At 35.3% G+C, this 19693-nt stretch overlaps 1 protein-coding gene across 1 annotated transcript in view; it reads left to right on the plus strand.

Annotated features, from left to right (window-relative positions):
• Positions 1-19693, plus strand: part of ROBO1 (roundabout guidance receptor 1) — a 1175986-nt gene that overhangs the window by 661003 nt on the left and 495290 nt on the right. The window contains exon 3 of the mRNA XM_026457249.2: positions 805-888. Coding sequence (XP_026313034.1) covers positions 805-888 — 84 coding nt within the window. The remainder of the gene's footprint in view (positions 1-804; positions 889-19693) is intronic.

The raw sequence follows: 19693 nt of genomic DNA on the forward strand, positions 1-19693 counted from the left end.
ATGTGCAATTTAAGAAAAACAGAAAAAAAATGCATTTTTTACTTAAGAAAAATAAGCATAGCTGAATGAAAATACTTACACGGATGATCGTGATATAGAATTTCAAACAATTTGGAATGTTTTAAAATATCCAAACTAAAATATCCAAAGTTACATGTGTTTGAGTCATGTATTCATTGCAGTAAATTTGTATCAGTCCTTAAAGACGAGAGATGGTTGCCTTCTGAAAGATGTAATGTTGCACGGCTTTCTTCCATGTTTCTCAGAAAAAAAGTATGACATTTTTATCATCCTCCCTCTTATTTGACAAGACCTATTTTTCCCCACATCCTCCCTGCCTCATATGAGGTACAGTGTCTGGAGTCTGTAATTGCCAGGAGATGGAGCGATGATGGGGAGTGATCACAGTCAATAGCTTTGATTAACAATAAGGTAGAAAATTAGCAATGCTAGCATTCAGCCACCCTGCCCTCTCCCTCCTCCATATGCTCCCTCAGTCCGTGCTGGCGGCCTCACAGAGGGCAGTCGGAGCCCTTCGTCGGCTTTGAAGTGCAGCAAAGGTGCAGGCAGAGCAGAGAATTAGGGAAATTAAGGAGAAAAAGTAGAAACTGTAAACCATGATGCTGAGACCTTCGCAGGGCTTAGTGTACCGCAGGAGGGGCAAGGATGAAGTGTGCTGTGTGTTGTCCTTGTGTGTTTTTCTGTCACATGTGGATTTACTTGTGTCTGGACATGCTGTGATCGAAATGGCAGCTACTGTTACCACTGTGACCCCATCAGCAGCTCTGGTGTTGTTTCCGACAGACCCTGAAGATCTAGAGAGGGGGAGCGACAACGGGACGCCGATCCCCACCTCTGATAACGATGACAATTCGCTGGGCTATACAGGTAGAGTGACTCTTTCTCAAATACCAACTTCCTCCTAAAATGCCTCCACCTCCATCAGTCATCAACCACCTGTATAAAATTAATCCCATCATCCCTGCTTCCAGCTAACAACCACAACAGCTTCTCATTTTTCAAACTTCATTCTGTTCATATCAGATCATATTGCTAAAGCAAACACTTTTGTGAACAGAAATGTACATGGAAACTGTAGTCATTCTTATTTTACTATGTTTAATACGAAAGAATGCTTATCAAGCTGAAACTTTGATACTGCTAATATTTTTAGAATGATTTTTCTTAGAAATTTAATATTTGACTACATTGTTATCATAAAGGAAAAAAAGAACAGCACCTGCAAGTAATTTGGATTAAAATGTATCTGTACCTTTTTTTTACACTTGTAATCTTAAAAACAACAGAAAGCAAAACTCTTAGAGCGATGTAAGATCATGTGTTTGCATGACTTATTGTTACCTTATACACCAACGCCTTCTGAAATAGATGCATGTGTACACCAGCATAATAGTAACGAATTAACTAATTGTGTTAGAAATAATTGATATATAAGTGTTTAAGAATGATCACCCTGGAAATATATGTTTCACATGGAATTTTTTGTTCTAAATATATTTGTATAATTTATACCTCTAACTCTGAGATAATTTGACTAAAACTTCAGATAAGGAGAAGGAATACAAGACATCACTTATAACCCATTGAATTAGATAATGTTGCAACAGTGTCTTATGGTAAGATCAGCTATTCGTAATGCTCTCTTCACTGGTCCCTGTTAACACAGTTCTCCATAGACTTTGCTGAGTTGTGGGCTGTGGATAGGTTGTGTGTATATGAGGTGAGGTAGGTGGAGTTAGAGATGACAGAGTCCTCTTCTGTATCATAACAATCATATAGATGACTGTGTTAAAAGAAAAATGTAATTCAATAGGCACATTTCACTTTAGATAAAACAATAAACTGATATTTTACTTTTGAAGCATCCTCACAGTGTTCATAAATATCACTCTTCAATTGTATTCCTTGCCTACAAAATTGTAGGTTTAGACACTTGGAATAAGCAGTACAGTTAATAAGACCTTTATATGCAACTTTAATAGTTTTATATTTATTTTGCTCTTGTAAATAACTCATTTGCATTTTTCCTGTCTTCCAACATAAGAATGAGGATTCACCTATTAACTCGTCATTTACATTAGGTATAGCTCCGGCAGCACACCAACATGGCACATGTATACACACATAACAAACCTGCACATTGTGCACATGTACCCTAGAACTTAAAGTATAATAAAAAAGAAAAGAAAAAGAATGAAGATTCAAAGACCAACAAATGCAATCCATGGGGGTGGGAGGGCGCGGGAGTTTGTGTGATATTTTCCCAGGAACTTAGGTACAAAAAAAGTTGTAAATGTCATCCCTTAGTACCATCAATACCAAAGAAGTTCATATTTGTGAAAGGAGGAATCCAAGATAGCATTCTTTCTCAGGGATATCCTCATTCGCCAGTGCTTCTTAGTTCTGTTCCCTTTTACTCACCCAATCTAAACAACTGCATTGTTTTGATACAATAATAGGGTTTGCCCTTTATCTTTTGTGGATTTCCCAAAAATTATGTATAAGTAATGAATAAATCATGTTGGAGTGTTGAATTAATAGAATTTAAATAACAATGCATTTCAGATTAAATACAGCATTAAATTGTTTCATTTTTATTTTTTCCCTTCAGGTTAATCAGGTGTCAGATTTGTCCTGTTAAACATATCATTAGATAAATTAACATTAGGAAATAAATTTATACAATTATCTTTATAGTCTATATTGGAACTAACTTAAAATATTACACTTTAATGCAAAGTGACTGGAGGACAATCTTCTGAATAATCTTGTTCCTGAGACTGTAACTGTCTTTAACAATCTAGTGGTAAAGGAAATCTATTCTGTATATTTGGTTTTGTAAAATTCTTGATTACTCAGAAACCTCTCTTCTGCTATAGAAATTAAAAAACGTTATTTGTCTCTTTTGTTTGCATGTTAACTATACTTACACTCATTAAAACTTCCATTGTGAGTGGTAAGAAAAGTAAAGTAGAAAAAATAATTTTGGCTGCTTCATGACAACTGTAAAGAAAGATATCAATTGGCTATATAGTTAAGGAGTAATAGTTAAAAATATTATTTAAAATTGCCTACAAATATTGTTTCTTTTGTGTGCACATGCATGTGTGTGAATGTCTGAATGTATGAATTCCCTGTACTAGAATCACAGATAATTGAGTAGATAGAATCTTTATATTAGAGAAAATTGAGTTCAGAGGAAAGTGAGATGGCCTATCTGTCCAGGAACGTTTTTTTATATTTAATGTAAATTGTCTAGAGTTTAATATGTCTGGAGTTTAATAACCCTGGGCATAGCAGCGAGAAGTTTTAATAAATAAAATATACATATTAAGCAACTTAGAGAATGTACAATGCAATTGTCACGTAAGTCATTGATATGAGTTACTTACAACATGATATTAACAAGCAAGTATATCAGGTGTTGTGTGTGGCATCTATGTTTTTTACACAATATCTCAAAATGACTGTGTAGATTTTATATATCAGATGTTAATTTTTTACTACATGTTGCTTCACTTCATTGAGGTAACATGTGAGACTTTTCTCCCTCACCCTAACATTTAATATATATAAAAAAGAAAATAAACCTGTGTAATCCTGGAAAACATTTTTGGGGGAATGTGAAATAATCCCAAAAGAAGAAGATCATTATTTGACTAAAATTCCCATTTACATCCCCCTAATTATCCTTTTTTTCAATACTAAAAATAGTATAATTTCCACTGCAAGCTAATTTGTTACTACAACATCTGCTCTGATACTTAAGCCATTTGGGACCATCACTACCAACCTGACCCATTTAATGAGAATGCATGGATCTCATATCATACACATAACTTAAAATTTATATATCCACTAATGATCTAGTGAACAAATGATAATCTCATAATAGTAGTTGCTGCTTATATCATATACCATTCTAATCTAAATTGTGTAAGTGATTTAGTTGGGATCAGAATTTTAAAATAGAAATACAGAGTATCAGAGAAGAAACATGTTGATTCCTTTTCTCCTTACCATCTCTAGAAACAATGCTATAAAGCCATGTAAGGTTTTGAAATATTTCAGTTTCACTCTTACAAATCAATGAATGCAACACAATTTCTAAGGTAGCAGTGTGGTATGTTATTAAAGTGGACTTGTGCATTATTTACAGTGAAGTGGCTCATTTCTTGTTTAACCAAGTGTGTCATAAATATTGAGGGTTATTTAACAGTTCATGGCATATAGCCTTTGTTGCAAGAACAAGTAAGAAGAGGTTTCAAATCAGCACTTGATTGGGTCAAACATACATCCAAAAGAGTCTGAATATGTAATAATCAATGATTTTTGAAGAGGCTTCTGAAAGGAACAGAGTGTTTATCGACTGCTGGAAGTGTGTATAGTGTTTTACAAATATAAAAAAATAAGTAATACATCTAAGAATATTGAAATTTCTGAAATATACATATAATTTATACAGAGATTTCTGGCAAAAACTTTAGACAAGGACGCAAAACTTAAAGAAAAATTTATTGATATATTAAAAATTCAGGGAATAAGTGGGTGCTAACAAAGTTCTACTAACATTCTTAATCTTTTTACAAAGCAGTAATTAGAAAATGAATTTAACATTATTCCTTCTTCTGAGTAACAAAAAAAGTCTGTAAATTTGACTTGAAATGTCTAAAATATACCCTTTGTCCCTATTTTTACATACTAAAATAAGATAATGTCTTCTATCTCCACATGTCTAGTTTAAAGAATAGGTGCCTCTATTTATAGTAGAATATTGGAAGAAATGTGAAATGCAAATTTAAAATCTTAAAACTAAAAAGTTATCAGAGTTATATCACTGTCAATTTAAGTAAAATCTAGCTATGAAATGTCAGATGTTTCATAGTAATTTCAAATAGGGATATTCAGGTCTTCTACTACTCAACAGTACCTCCAAGTAAAGTTTGGTTATGATTGTTTAGAAGGAAACAAAATATATTCTCTTATTAAAAAAAAAGAGAGAGAAAGAAAGAAAAGCCTTGACAAATTAGTATGTTTGCCCACATAAACTTGGATGCAATCCCAAAACTTTGGTCTCATGCTGAGGAATTTCAACAGGCAGCTATTAAGTGATGATGACACTGATTCTTGTGTCTCCCTACATTCTTAATTGTATTGCTTCACCATTCAAACTAAGCAAAAACACCATTTTGGTATGTGAATTTTTAACATCTATGTACTGAATCTAATAACCAGTGTTTATTATAACTACATGCATGCAAGACTGTTTTCTGAGCACTTTACCTGCAACAACTCGTTTAATCCTTACAACAACCCTCTAAGACAATGCTATTATTAACAGCGACAGGGTCTGAGGTCTGCTTCAATACTCTAAAAGAGAAATTGTTCAAAATTAATCACATATTTCTAATCTCACGTAGTCTTGAGTTTAAATGAATTGTGTCTATAAGCTACATTCGGGCATTTAGTTAGAAACTGAACCGATCCACCATGTCAGATTTGTCAGAAATATTAAACATTATATAGTTTTCCCATTTTCTTACTGTCACTTTATTTGTTAAATTAATAGTGAGAGTTTACATTAGTTTTACTAAGCAAACTATCCTTAGATGAGTCTACTGCAGAGCTAAGTATAATACTGTAAGTCCATTTCCTTTTTTGTATGCAATTGATTAATTTTTGGCGTTAATAGGTGCATTTTTTTTAACATTCTAGATGTTCAATTATGTCCAGTATTCCATCAGTGATCTTCTCTGACACCTCCCTCATTAAACCCTTTATATTTTGTCCCAAACCCACTGTCTTCTCTTTAGACCTAAGACTTTCTTACATCACTCTTTTGTGTTGGATCTCCTGTTTCTTAGATCTAATTACTTTCTGTTTCCTGGTTTCTTCACTTATTAAAAGAAGCCTGTCCGCCAGAAAGCATTTTCAAGAAAAGCTTGGAGAACATCAAAATCAAAAAAGTTTTGCTAGGATGTGCTTGTGATATTTTGTCCACGTTTGCTTGTTGTTGATTTGTTGATTTCCCTTCAACATATGACATTAGATGGGCCCATTCAAACTGGAGAACTATTTATTTCAGTTACGGAAAATTTTCTTACTATTTTTTATAATAATTCTTTTCATCTCTAGTTTCTCTGCTATCCTTTGGAATTGCTATTTGTCAGGCAGTGGGCCTCTTGGACTGGTCCATTAGTCTCTTGCTTTTCTCTCCTAATTTTTAACTTTGTTTTTTTTTTCCAACTTCTCGGGAAACAACCTTTATATTTATTGTCCACCAATACTTTTATCATTGTGCTTAGTACATGGGGGTATATGAGTATATGAGGTATACTATCTTTTGTTTTGTTTTGTTTTGTTTTTGAGATGGAGTCTGGCTCTGTGGCCCAGGCTGGAGTGAGCAGCGCCATCTTGGCTCCCTGCAAGCTCCGCCCCCGGGTTCCCGCCATTCTCCTGCCTCCGCCTCCCGAGGAGCTGGCGCCGCCACCACGCCCGGCTAATTTTTGTATTTTTAGTAGAGACGGGGTTTCACCGTGTTAGCCAGGATGGTCTCCATCTCCTGACCTCGTGATCCACCCACCTCGAGCCACCACGCCCGGCCTTTTTTGCAATTTTTAATGGCAAAACCTTAAATACTTTTGTGCCCACCAAATATTAATTTTCTTGCATAAATTGCTGGGTAAACAAAGATTCTTATTGAATTATCCAAATAATTAGCCAGTCACTACTGTAGCTGCTACAACCCAAGTATTATTTGTTTCTTTAAATTTCCCTAAAATTTCTTTGTAAAACTTTAAATCTGAATTCTTCACGTATTCTACCTTATGGATGTTGGTATACCTAATGAACACCTGTATGTTTTACGTATATTTTGTGTTTCTGAGTGTGTTTACTTACTTATGCATCCCTAACATTTGTTGCTATTGCTTATATTTTAAAAAATGAAGCAATCTTTTCACAATTAAAACTAAAACTATTTATCAAATGTAATTAAATGAAAATTTTCTATCCAAATCAAGGTTTAAAAGATTTTATTTAAGTTCAGATACTGCTTTTCCTTCCCCACCATAAAAACTCAAAACGTTCAGCTCCCAAGTTTTCCATATGGAAAATATTATCAAATTACTAATGAGAAATATATACATATATATTTGTTCACTTAGAAAGGTTTAAGTCTCCAAAGTACTAATGAGAAACTTTAGAAACTTTAGTGTTAGAAATAGTGTTAATAAATGTGTGGAAAACACACAACTAATCTTTAGTTTTTAAGAAATATTAAGATAAACTGCTTTAAACTGTTCTTCACAGACTCCAATTGTCGTTAGAGCTTAACTTACTTTTTAATGCTCAAATCCACTTGAAGCTCCCAGGTCCTGTGTTCTGTAAACTTCAGGAGGATAGAATTATGCGTGTCTACTACGTGTTGTCCATTGTTATAAAAATGAAACCATTTTTCTTTTTCTCTCAATTCTAAGGAAAAAACTTTTGGAGTATGAGACATAAATTTAACCCATGATCCTAATTGTCTCATTTGCTAGCTTTCATATTTTCAGATAATTGGCAAAATTTCTGAAGTCAATCTGAAGAATAGTTCAGCTGAAAATATTAGGCTGGTGCAAAAGTAATTGTGGTTTTTCTTTCTTTTTATTTTTTATTTTTTTGAGATGGAGTCTCTCTCTGTCGCCCAGGCTGGAGTGCAGTGGGGCAATCTTGACTCACTGCAACCTAGGTTCAAGCAATTCTCCTGCCTCAGCCTCCCAAGTAGCTGGGACTACAGGTGCATGCTACCATGCCTAGCTAATTTTTTTAAAATTTTTAGTAGAGATGGGGTTTCACCGTTTTGCCCAGGCTGGTCATGAACTCCTGAGCTCAGGCAATCTGACCACCTCAGCCTCCCAAAGTGCTGGGATTGCTTCTGCTCTTTTATTCATCCAAAGACAGTCTTGTGGACATTCCTAACTTCAACAGCATAGGGACGTATAATCCTACTATGGCTCTGAGAAGAGGAAAAACTAAAAATACAGTCAGCCTTTTGTATTCACCACTTCTGCATCCATGGATTGAAAATATATTTTAAAAAGCAATTAAAAATAGTAATATAACAATAACATTTTATACAAATTTTGTAATAATACAGTATATCAACTATTTACAGGGCATTTACATTGTAGTAGCTATTATAAGTAATCTAGAGGTAATTTAAATTGGCCCGGCCTGGTAGCTCAAACCTATAATCACAGCAATTTGGGAGGCCAAGGTGGGCGGACCACTTACGGTCAGGAGTTCGAGACCAGCCTGGGCAATATGGTGAAACTCTGTCTCCACTAAAAATACAAAAATTAGCCAGGCGTGGTGGCGGGTGTCTCTAATCCCAACAACTTGGGAGGCTGAGGCAGGAGAATCACTTGAACCCAGGAGACAGAGGTTGCAATGAGCAAAGATTGCACCACTGCACTCCAGCCTGGGTGATGAAGTGAGATTGTCCAAAAAAAAAAAAAGAAAGGAAGGAAGGAAGGGAAGGGAAGGAAAAGGGGAAGGAAGGAAGGAAGAAAGAAAGATATTAAATTATACAGGAGGAGGTTTGTGGGTTATATGCAAATACTAAGCCATTTTATATATGGAACTGAAGCGCATATGGATTTTGGTATCTGCGGGGGATCCTGGAACCAATCACCCACAGATGAGGAGGAACAACTGAAATTGGTAAACAGCACTAATCACTACTAGAAAAACAATGTAAGAAACAAGAAATTTGTCATTAGTTCAAAACATACACTACTTCCTTAAGGAAAGAACTTTCACCTCATAAGGCAGTTACGGTGCCATAACTGAATCTACTGAATATTTGGCTGGTCATTGTACTGTTATTGCAGCCTATATTCAGTCCTTTCCTTCATTTTATCACTGGAAAATATTTTTTTGTTGGAAGCAATGTTGTGCATAATAACCATATGTAGAACAATGTATTCAGTAAATGCACAGATGGTGGGTCTTCTATGCACAGAAGTACGGTAAGAAGGAAAGAAAATACGTTCATAGAACATCTACCCCAGCTAAGGATAAAATTCACTTGTTTCTTTTCCATGATGAAAGGAGTTCAATATAATTATCCTGCCAGCTTGGCTTGGGAGACCTGATATACTATTGCACCATATAGATGGCTCAACATCGCTTTATGCAGTGAGCAGACTGGGCTGTCAGCAGTATTGGTGGTCATTCAGGTTTGTTGAGAGTAATACCATGTGATTAAGTCCATATATAACCTGTATCCCTGCTACCCTGGAAACACTGTTGATGAGCCAATTTTGCAAGCGGTGGGATGCTGGAGGAAGAAGCTGAGGGCCAGGTAACTGTTCTTGATTGTTTACCATACCACAGATTTGTTTGTAAGTGTTCACTAGGACAGTGGTATCCTTATATTTTGAAATCATTTCAAAGGATCCATCTCATATCTCTTACCCAGACTTTTTGGTTACATATTTTTTGAAGTTCTCCCCTCTAAACACCCCAAACATTCATTCAGCCCTTTAGCTACTATCCCTGAATCAATCAAAGCATGTTTTTGTGTTGTTAGTAACTACTTGAGCTTTGGCTACGCTGACTCCACTTGATGATAGAAGACTTCAGTGCACACTTTGTGAATGGAAAGATCAACCATCACCCAGTTCATGATGGTTGTATGATTTGGGGAAAATTTGCCTTTCCTTGATCTGATCAGAGGCTCAATCATTCCTAGACCCAAGTTGCAAGATAGAAGATGGATTTCAAAGGAAGACTAATTATTGATTATTTTCCAAAGAGGTCACTGCTTTTTTAAAAAGTCCTAAGTGGTCTATGCCATAACTCTACTACTAGATCTTGCCGGAAACACCATAACATCCCGACACTGAATGATTATATTTCCTGAGGCATATTTCCCGAAGAGTAGGACAGCCTCCTCTTGTTCTGCATCACACACAAAAGTGGTATCATGATGGGTCCCTTGGTGAATAGGGAGGACTGGCTTACCCAGACGTGGTATATGTTTCTTCCAAAATCCAAAAATACTAAATACACAATGTTTTTAATGAAAAATGTGAGTCAAAAAGCAGCCACTTGTCTTTCACTTTGGAGAGAATATCCTGATGTGACTAGACCCTGCAAAATTCACAAGAATAGTACGTAGAATCCTAAATTTTTGTGGGATTTATCTCATATCCATGGAAATGTCGATGCCTTATAAATGCATACAGAGTAATGGTTGCTTACTGCTCACCAAGATCTATGAGTCTAAGTTCACCAAAAAGAGCTGACCAGGATGATAAGTTGGGGACAGAGATAATCAACATCCCAGAGGAATAAAGATGAGAGTTGATGTAGCTCTTAGGTAAAATAGTGAATTTGTGCTATTACACCTGCAAAGGAAAGAAAAATGTTTTTAGTGTTGTTCATGTACTGGAGAGAGAAGCCTGCATTTGCCAGAAAAGTAGCTGCATTTCATGTGCTAAGTTCTCTGTTGATTTTCCCTAATAAAGGGACAATGTCTGGAAGAGTCTTTAACATTTAAATCTCCACTGGTTACTGTATTAGTCTGTTCTTATGTTGCTAATAAAGACATACCCAAGACTGGGTGATTTATACAGGAAAGAGGTTTAATGGACTCACAGTTCCACGTGGCTGGGAGGCCTCACAATCATAGCAGAAGGCAAAAGGGAGGCAAGACAAGTCTTACAGGAAGGTAAGCAAGACAGCCTGTGCAGGGGAACTCCCATTTATAAAACCATCGTATTTCATGAGACTTATTCACTACCATGAGAACACTGTGGGGAAACCGCCCCCATGGTTCAGGTAGCTCCACCTGGCCCTGCCCTGGACACGTGGAGATTATTGCAATTGAAGCTGAGATTTAGGTGGGGACACAGCCAAACCATATCAATTGTATGCAACAATCATCATTCTCTGAGACCTAAAAGCCTAAGAGTTAAGTTTAATGCGGGGGGGGGGGGGGAAATTCAAGATAAATGCCTATTGTATATTTCAAGTCTTTAAAATTGACTTTTTTTTTGAGGCAGAGTTTCACTCTTATTGCCCAGGCTGGAGTGCAATGGCACGATCTCAGCTCACTGCAACCTCCACCTCCCAGGTTCAAACGATTCTCCTGCCTCAGCCTCCCAAGTTTACAGGGATTACAGGCATGCGCCATTGTGCCTGGCTAATTTTGTATTTTTAGTAGAGACAGGGTTTCTCCATCTTGGTCAAGCTGGTCTCAAACTCCTGACCTCAGGTGATCCATCCACCTCAGCCTCCCAAAGTGCTGGGATTACAGGCATGAGCCACCGTGCCTGGCCAATAATTTCATTTTTTTACAGGGACATGTTCTTTCATTTGATTTTTAAATTTGTTATAGAGTGACAATTGTAAAAGCTTCTTTCTATTAAAAAAAATCCTCACTCGATGGGCCAGGAAGACCATGTGTTATTTTGCCAATTGCTGATTCAATTATGTAATCGAAAACTGGCAGACTGTCCCAAGATGGATTTCCAGGCACACAGGCAGAGGTACTTAGGATAAATTCTATCTTTTGACTGATGGAACATTAGTGTTTTGGATCTCTAGGTATTAGCAATATCAACGAGCCTTTGTTTCTCTTTCTTCAAATTAGACATCCTGATAAATGGGCTTTCTTTAAAGAAGTTCAGAGAGAAAATCAAAGCACATAAATTTGATAATATTTTGTGGTCCTCTTCACAACCACCTGGCTTCTCCCTCAGTTAAGAGTCTCCTTCAAACTTCTGCATTGAGTGAGGGCTCGTGATCTGTCCATTTGGTGATAAACCATGACTTTCCAATTTATGAATCAAGTTAGGTCTTTTTTTTTTTTAACTACATCTCAATTTTTTTCTATTTAAAACTTATTTGAACCTTGGTAAATCACAGGTATTTCCATTCTAGGAAGTAATAATCTCTAAACCATAGCAAAATAAATTTGGGAGTTCATCACCTACTATGAAAACTATGTTTGCTTTGTCTCTGATAGCTAACTACTACCATTTTGGATTGACCACTCCATGACCCTATCATCCCTTCTGAAATCAAGAACTGATTTCAGTGGTGGTGCTTCCTAACTCATCCCTAGCCAACAAAGAACAAACACCACAATGCTTTTCAAACATGCAGGAGCACTTCTCCGGAGTGCAGTTCCAAATGCCTTGTTAAAGGGGATGCCTTCTGGACGCTTCAGGAGACAAAGTTGGAAGATGAGTAAGTACATCACAATATGATAAATCAATTCAAATATTCATATTCCTCTACATAAGTGCTGCCCAATAAAAATATAATCCATAACACAGATGTGTGTTAAAATTACACACACGTGTAATTTTAACTTTTCTGGTAGCCATATTTCAAAACAAAGTAATAAGAAATGGGTAAAATTATTTTTAAAACTTACATTTTGTTTCACCCAAGATACCCAAGATATTATTGTTTCAACATGTAATCAACACAAAAAGTATTATTGAGATGCTTTACATTTTTTGCACTATGTTACACTTAATAAAACATCTCGCTTTGGACTAGCCACATGTCAAGTGCTTGATAACCACATGAATTCCTCTCTCTCCATTCTGCCAAAGAATTTCTGGTATCTAAACATATTTACTAAAACATCATTTGTGTCTAAGTTTTATTAGTCAATACCAAACACACAGCTAGAACCACTTCCAGCTGCTTGAACTAGCCTTTGTATCCAGTATCTCCATTAAATGCAACCATATCAATAAATTCAGCTACTTTAAAATTATTTTCTTCTTTTCTGACCTAGCACAATTAGAATAATATCTTGTAGATATTGTCCAGGTTTCTGTTGATACAAATTATCAGAAGGCTAGTAAGCCTTCGCTCCCTGGGTTTAATAGTTACAGCTGTGACATGCTGAGAAATGAATCTGATCTTTGCTCTAGAGGTAATGAGCATCGATGGAATGGGATACGAGGTGAATGAGTAATGTTTACTGTGATAACTACCTGCAGTTCCCAAAGCGAGGCAAAGTCCAGCACCATACAATAAGAAGAAATGGCTCTTCCTGCTGGCAAGGGAGAAGTAGTGTAATTTGGGAGATCAGGTATTCAGATTTGTCTGAACCCATTCAGCTAATTCCTTGCTAGTTTTCAGAGTCCTACACTTTCCCCAATCGATCTTCTAAACTTTCACACAAGAGGCCCGGGTTAAGGTATAAAGTCATTCTGTAATGTAACTTGGCAGCCTCGATCCAGCAATGCTGTCACATATTCGGCTATAATAGCCCTATGGCTATTAGACAAAAGAGATTCTCTGTGTTCCTGATTATGCCTGAACCAAGAAGTTAAAACCTGGGTATATTGTTTCTGTAAATGAGTCAGAGTTATCAGAAGCGGGAAGCCCACCCAACAGACCTTGCATTCTTCACTACAGTCATAACTGTCTATTGTAGAAATCATTGAGTTTTCTAGAGGTTTGTATTAATTGGCTCTTCATTAAAGGTGGCCACAAGTGATATATTATGGCACTGTTGTGTCACTGCCAATGTCTCGTTTTCAAATTGCATTCAGATTTCCTTCACTTCAAGTGTGGGCACGGTAGCTCACACCTGTGATCTCAGGACTTTGGGAGGCCAAGGCAGTAGGATCACTTGGGGCCAGGAGTTTAAGCACAGCTTGGGCAACATAGAGAGACTCCATCTACAAAAATTTAAAATTAGCCAGGTGTGGTGGTGCACACTTGTAGTCTTAGCTACTTGGGAGACTGCAGTGAGAGGACTGCTTGAGTCCAGGAGTCCAAGGCTGCAGTGACCCGTGATCTTGCCACTGCACCCCAGCCTGGGCACAGAGCAAGACCGTGACTCAAAAAAAAAAAAAAAGTTATTGCCCTCACTTCAAATCAATAATCAAGCAGGTGAGTTAACAAATATGAGATTCTCATCCTTGAGATCACATGGCCAACAGTTGGCGTCTGCTGCATGGTGGGCCCCCAGAAATGCCAGGAGATATTTTAAGAAGATTTACTCAGTCAATTGGGTGTTTACAAAGTCACTGGAGAAAGAAAAGAACTTAGGCCTCTAAAATAATGTCTAGAATAAGTCAGCATAAGTAGTCCACCACAGAAGCAGTCAACAAATCAGGTAACAAGAGGCCACATAGAAATGAAAATTCTTTAGGTGTGAGTTTCCAAGTTGTCAGTGAAGTAGTATATATTATATGTATATTATATAGTATTATATAAATATTATTTCTGAAAGTGTAAAATGTGCTCAATTCACACTCGGTGTAATAACTTACATTGAGTGGGCACATGGCACTGATTATTTGGCATCATCTCATATAATCCTCACAGCATCTTGGCAAAGTCTCCATTTTGTACCCGAAGAGACCGAGTCAGAAAGAGATTAAAGCAATTTTCCTAATTTGACACACTATCAAATCCAGGAAATCTGGCTTCTATTCTCAGTTGCTTCTCATACCAATGTAGGGGTTATCCGTAGTAAGCTTCATGTATTATTAATAATGGCCAAGTCACCGTGTATAAGCTTTCAAATTACCACAGTTATCCAATTAACCCATAGTTACTTATGTAGCCTTTAGTGCTTCTCTTCAGGAGCAGACTAATGAATTTCAGTATAAATGATTATACAAGTAGGAAACAAAGGTCATGAAAAAATGGAACACCTCATAACTGTTGCATAAAGGGCTTTTTATTCCCCCAAAATCAGTTTTAAAGATTGACGTCTCAGTAGCCTCCTGGCCAATTTTAATTCTAGTGCTATTCTGTTAGTTATAATAAAATTTTTAAAAACTAATAATAAAGATATATCAATTTCTTAAGTGTAACACTTTAGTTTTACAGATGATATAAGAGAACCATGCAAAAGTAATAAAAGTATAAAAACATGCGTGGGAATGATTTATAGCAACATCAAGATGCTAGCTATCTTTAAGAAAGTAGAAGTTGAAAGCAGTGAGGAAACAGCTGTAGCAATATCTGTAATTATTTTAAAGAGAATTTAAAACAAACAGAACAAATTTAATAATGTTTCATTTATGTGGTATGTAAATGAGTATCTATTAAATTTGTGTCATTTTCTGCATGTGTGAAATATTTCACAACTTGAGATAAAACAGTTTTGACACATTAACAATTCTGAAGAATTATTACAGTTCTATTAGATTCATTTATAATACAGCATACTGTGTGTGTCAAATGTTCTATGCTAGCATCTGCATTTTAAAAACTGCTATATAACAGAACTTTGAGTAAGTACCCTACTTGACACAGCTATGTTAAAATAAAACCTAAAGAAAAAAAAAAAAAACACTTAAGACCCAAATCTGATAAAACACGCTTTTGATGTGTTGGGATTTTAACCAGCCATTCAGATCAGACCTGACTTTAGTTTTAAAGGTCCAGTCCACAACAATGCCTGTAACTAACTTTTCTGTTTAAAAAAATAAATGAAAGAGGCACTGTGATATACCTTCCCCTGAAGACTATAAAGAGCTGCATAAAATACTTATCATTTGATGTATGCTTCAAAATATATACAGCATATAGTTTTTGTGACTAAGTATGCTTGTTCATTATTTCTTTTCGAATGCAATTTAGATGTTTTCAATTTAAAAAGAACTGGTACAGATGAACAAAATCCTTTCACAAAGAACTGTACAGAGCCAAATTACCATTTCTAGAATAGGGGTTTGCCTCAGAAATCCTCATTCATAAATATGTTCTGAAGAGAATTTGTCTATTCACTCTATAATTTAATCAAGACATTACCCTAAGACAACCAGCGTTAGGGCACTCTTATTCACCCAGCCTTTAATATGTATAGAGTTTCCCTAAATTTTAACCTATTGCTCTTGTATTTGTTTGTATCTTAAATTTCTACTAACAGTAGTGATGCAAAGAAATATTCAGAATTGTATTCAACGATTAATGTTTGTCTCTAAAAAGGGATGGTTCTAGACACAAATTGTTATTAACATTATATTTTAGTATAATACATTTCCCTAGAACTGAATTCAGATGGAAGTACTGGTATGAATGTGCTCACTTTATAAACGTAGTCAAAGGGACATTAGTATTTTTTTCTTGATCTTTAAAGTGACTAAATAAGTGAACAAGTGAAACGTGAGAAAAGTTAGCATAGAGTCACCTTTGAAAAACAGAAAGGCATTTTTATACAAGTAACGGTAACTTCCCTGTTGTTTCTGCTGTCTTACATAGATCAGACATTGATGTCGATGTATCTTGGGGTGCTTTCTATGTATCGAGGAAGAAAAAGAGGGAGTTGATCCAAATCAAGAACTTTCTAGATCACTCATACTATATTCACTTAAATTTACTTTGCGGGCAACTGTTAGACTCAACAACTTCAATTAAAAGCAAAATAATATAAGCTTAAACAGATCATGAAATAAAAGAACTGTGGTGTATTTCTGGTATTAACGGCATCCTGACATATAGTTAGAAATCATTTGATTATTTTATTAAGAATAAGTTACATCGCTTTTACATTGAACATCTGTATTCTACTGCAACGGACATAATTTGTTTTATCAGGTTAAAGGGAAAATTGTATTTCTTGATATTAATATTATCTTAACTCTTTATTTCAGTGTTCCTAGTGATAATTTAAATAAGCTCTAATGTTTAAGACTTCTCAAACAGGCCAGAAACATGTCCATTAATAAACTTCATTTACTTAATCAATTCAACAACATCAACCAATCTTTGTAAATTACCTTTATTGAGAGTTTGACAGATTACATAAGTAATCACTCTCAATACAGGTAATTTAGAAAATAAAGAAAAGCAAAAATACAAAATTATCAACACCCAGCATTTTAATATGCAAGCTGTCCTTTTTATCCACCTATAATCAGAATGAGCAAATTCCACTTAAAAAATTCACACACACAAAAAGGCAAGTGTAAAATTTCATTGAAATTGTAAAAGTAACTAGAATTTTATTTTTAAATGGAACAATGTACAAAAAGTAATTTATATGGTGTTCGGTAAAATGTATTTTATGTTTTCAACTCTGCTCTCTTATAATGAAATAATGAACTGAGCATTAATTTTAACACAATTTAGCAGATAATCCTTGTATGATAAAATGATATGAAACCCATCACTTCACATGTGATGCCAATATCACAAAAGCGTCATGTGTTTAAAAATTACCTGAATACTCTTTGTGTAGCACCTATTTTTTTATGCTTGTGAATTTTTTTCTTTAAACTTTAACTCATCTAACTCCTGTAATTATCCTTTGCCAAGTAGGGTGTGTGTGTGTGTGTGTGTGTGTGTCTTTGTGTGTGTGTGTCTGTGTGTGTGTGTGTGAGAGAGAGAGAGAGAGTGAGAGAGAGAAAGAAAGAGATAGGTATAGATAAGCAGTTTTCCAACAACACTTTTATAGGCATCTCTTATTTTGTGAAATCCTGTATCTGTGGTAAACTTTTCAATTTTAACTTATAAATGATATATTTTGTGTTGGCTTCAGATGATTGAATTAACTGAGCAGAGCAACAAAGACTGACACAGTGAGTGGGGATAGATTCTAGACGTAAGTCGGGAGGAATATGTGAAGGGGACACATTTATAACTTGTGACTTGGTGAATGTATTCCTGTAGTAACAACTTTCACTTTCCTGTGCGACTTCACTACTTTGGACACTCAGATAATGAATATGAAGACAATAAGTACTTGCCATTTATCATTAGTGTGCTTTGATGTATATATATTTTTAACTTACTTTTTTTTAGTCTCTGTATTGCTTGCAACATAATGTACTATGTCATTCACACTGGTGTTAACTCAGAAGTAGACTTACATTTTAATGTAGGTCTAGGATTTAGCACTTACTTGAAACTTCAGGTGCTTGCAAAAATAATTCATTCTTAAGATAATAAATGCACTAAACACAGTCAATTGTTGATTTAAATTAATATAATACATGAGGAAAGTGCTAATGGAAATCCAGGTATTTCTATAGCTCAGAGCCTGTTCCATAATATCAAAAATAGAATTATTTGCCTTGTTTTTTCAGGCAATGTTATGTACTGAAAGAAAAACTATTTGAAACAATTAAGGCTCATTAAAAGTGTTGTTAATTTAATGAACCCCTGAGAATGTGATATCATAATAATAAAAAAATGAGCCGCACTAGTATATTCTAATAAAAAATGTAGCTTTATGCTTCCCAGAGGGAACTAATTTGGTAAAACTCTGATTTATAGGCTTTTCGAAACCTCTTCACTAGCAAAACAAAGATAATATATTTTCATTCATATGGTACACTCCTTTTATTTTTATAGTGGACAATTTGCTTTTTTAAAAAGAAATCATTGTTAAAGACTATATTGTTTCAGCTAGTCAAGTTGCTTGGATTTTAAGCAAGATATCCTGCTCTATGAATAGCAATTCTGTTACCATACTAAATGTGTTAGATTTTCCAGGATTCACAAGGTCTTTCAATATATACATTACCTTACTTTAAATTTAACAGAAACCAAATGAGTAGAAATTAGAATCCAAACTAAGATCTTTGGGGACCTCCAGCAACTTACAAGGACAATCCATTCTACAAAAATAAATATTTCCCAAAGCTATATACACAGCAGGAGCTTCATAAACACCAATTGGTGGCCATAACCAACACTACACTGAAATTGTTTAACACATCTTTCAGGCTGATGGCGTGTAGCTTTGTGGTATACTCTTTTCATTACGCACACATGATGACACTAAGGATTTTTTCAATGCGCTTTCCTTTTCTCCCACAATATCTTTGTTTGCAACAACGCGTAACTTTAAACATTTTAACAATGTCATTATCAATATGCATTTACATAGCATGTTTCCTTTCTCTATTGCTATTCACCACAGGCATGAAATTCATAAGAGAAAATTAATATGTGAAATCCAAAGTAAATCTGGGAATACTTAAGTTTTGTTCACCTACAGGTTAAGTAGACTTGCCGAATTGCTAGCTTGCTCTCCAAATTGCTACACGACTCTATACTCCCATCAGTAGTTCATCAGGCTGTCAGACTAACAGATGTACAACCATATTATATCGCTTGATTTTCATTTCTGTAATCTTTAGCAAGTCACAGTCTCCCTTTGAATGCAATGATCTCTTGTGATTCCTCTTCTCTAAATTGCCTGATTATCCACTTTGTTCATCTTGCCCTTACACTCGTTCTTTTTCTGTTGACTTTCAGGAATTCTTTGTCCATTTTTACATGCTGTAAATATCTTTTTCCATTAGTAATTTAACTTACATCTTTCTCCATGTGTGTTAAACAGAAATCTTTCATTCTCATGCAAATTATACCATCATATTTTGTTTTATGATTTTCTTTTGAATTCACTCACAAAGATGGTCTCCTAGATTTTTTTGTATTAACTTGATAGGTGGACCTTTGACATTTCGGTTTTTAATGCATCTTAAGCTACTTTTTGTGTGTCTTTAAATTTGCATTCCTATAAGTCAGTTTCTCCATACCATCTACCAAAAACACCTGCCGTTTTCCATGGGTAGCAACGTTTCATAGATTATATCATCATACATGTATGCATCTGTCTCTAACTCTCTTTTCTGTTACATTAAACTATATGTCCGTTCTTGTATTAATACCACACTGTTTCCAT

This window comes from Piliocolobus tephrosceles, chromosome 2 (genome assembly GCF_002776525.5).
Source record: "Piliocolobus tephrosceles isolate RC106 chromosome 2, ASM277652v3, whole genome shotgun sequence".
In the NCBI taxonomy this organism is placed as follows: domain Eukaryota; kingdom Metazoa; phylum Chordata; class Mammalia; order Primates; family Cercopithecidae; genus Piliocolobus; species Piliocolobus tephrosceles.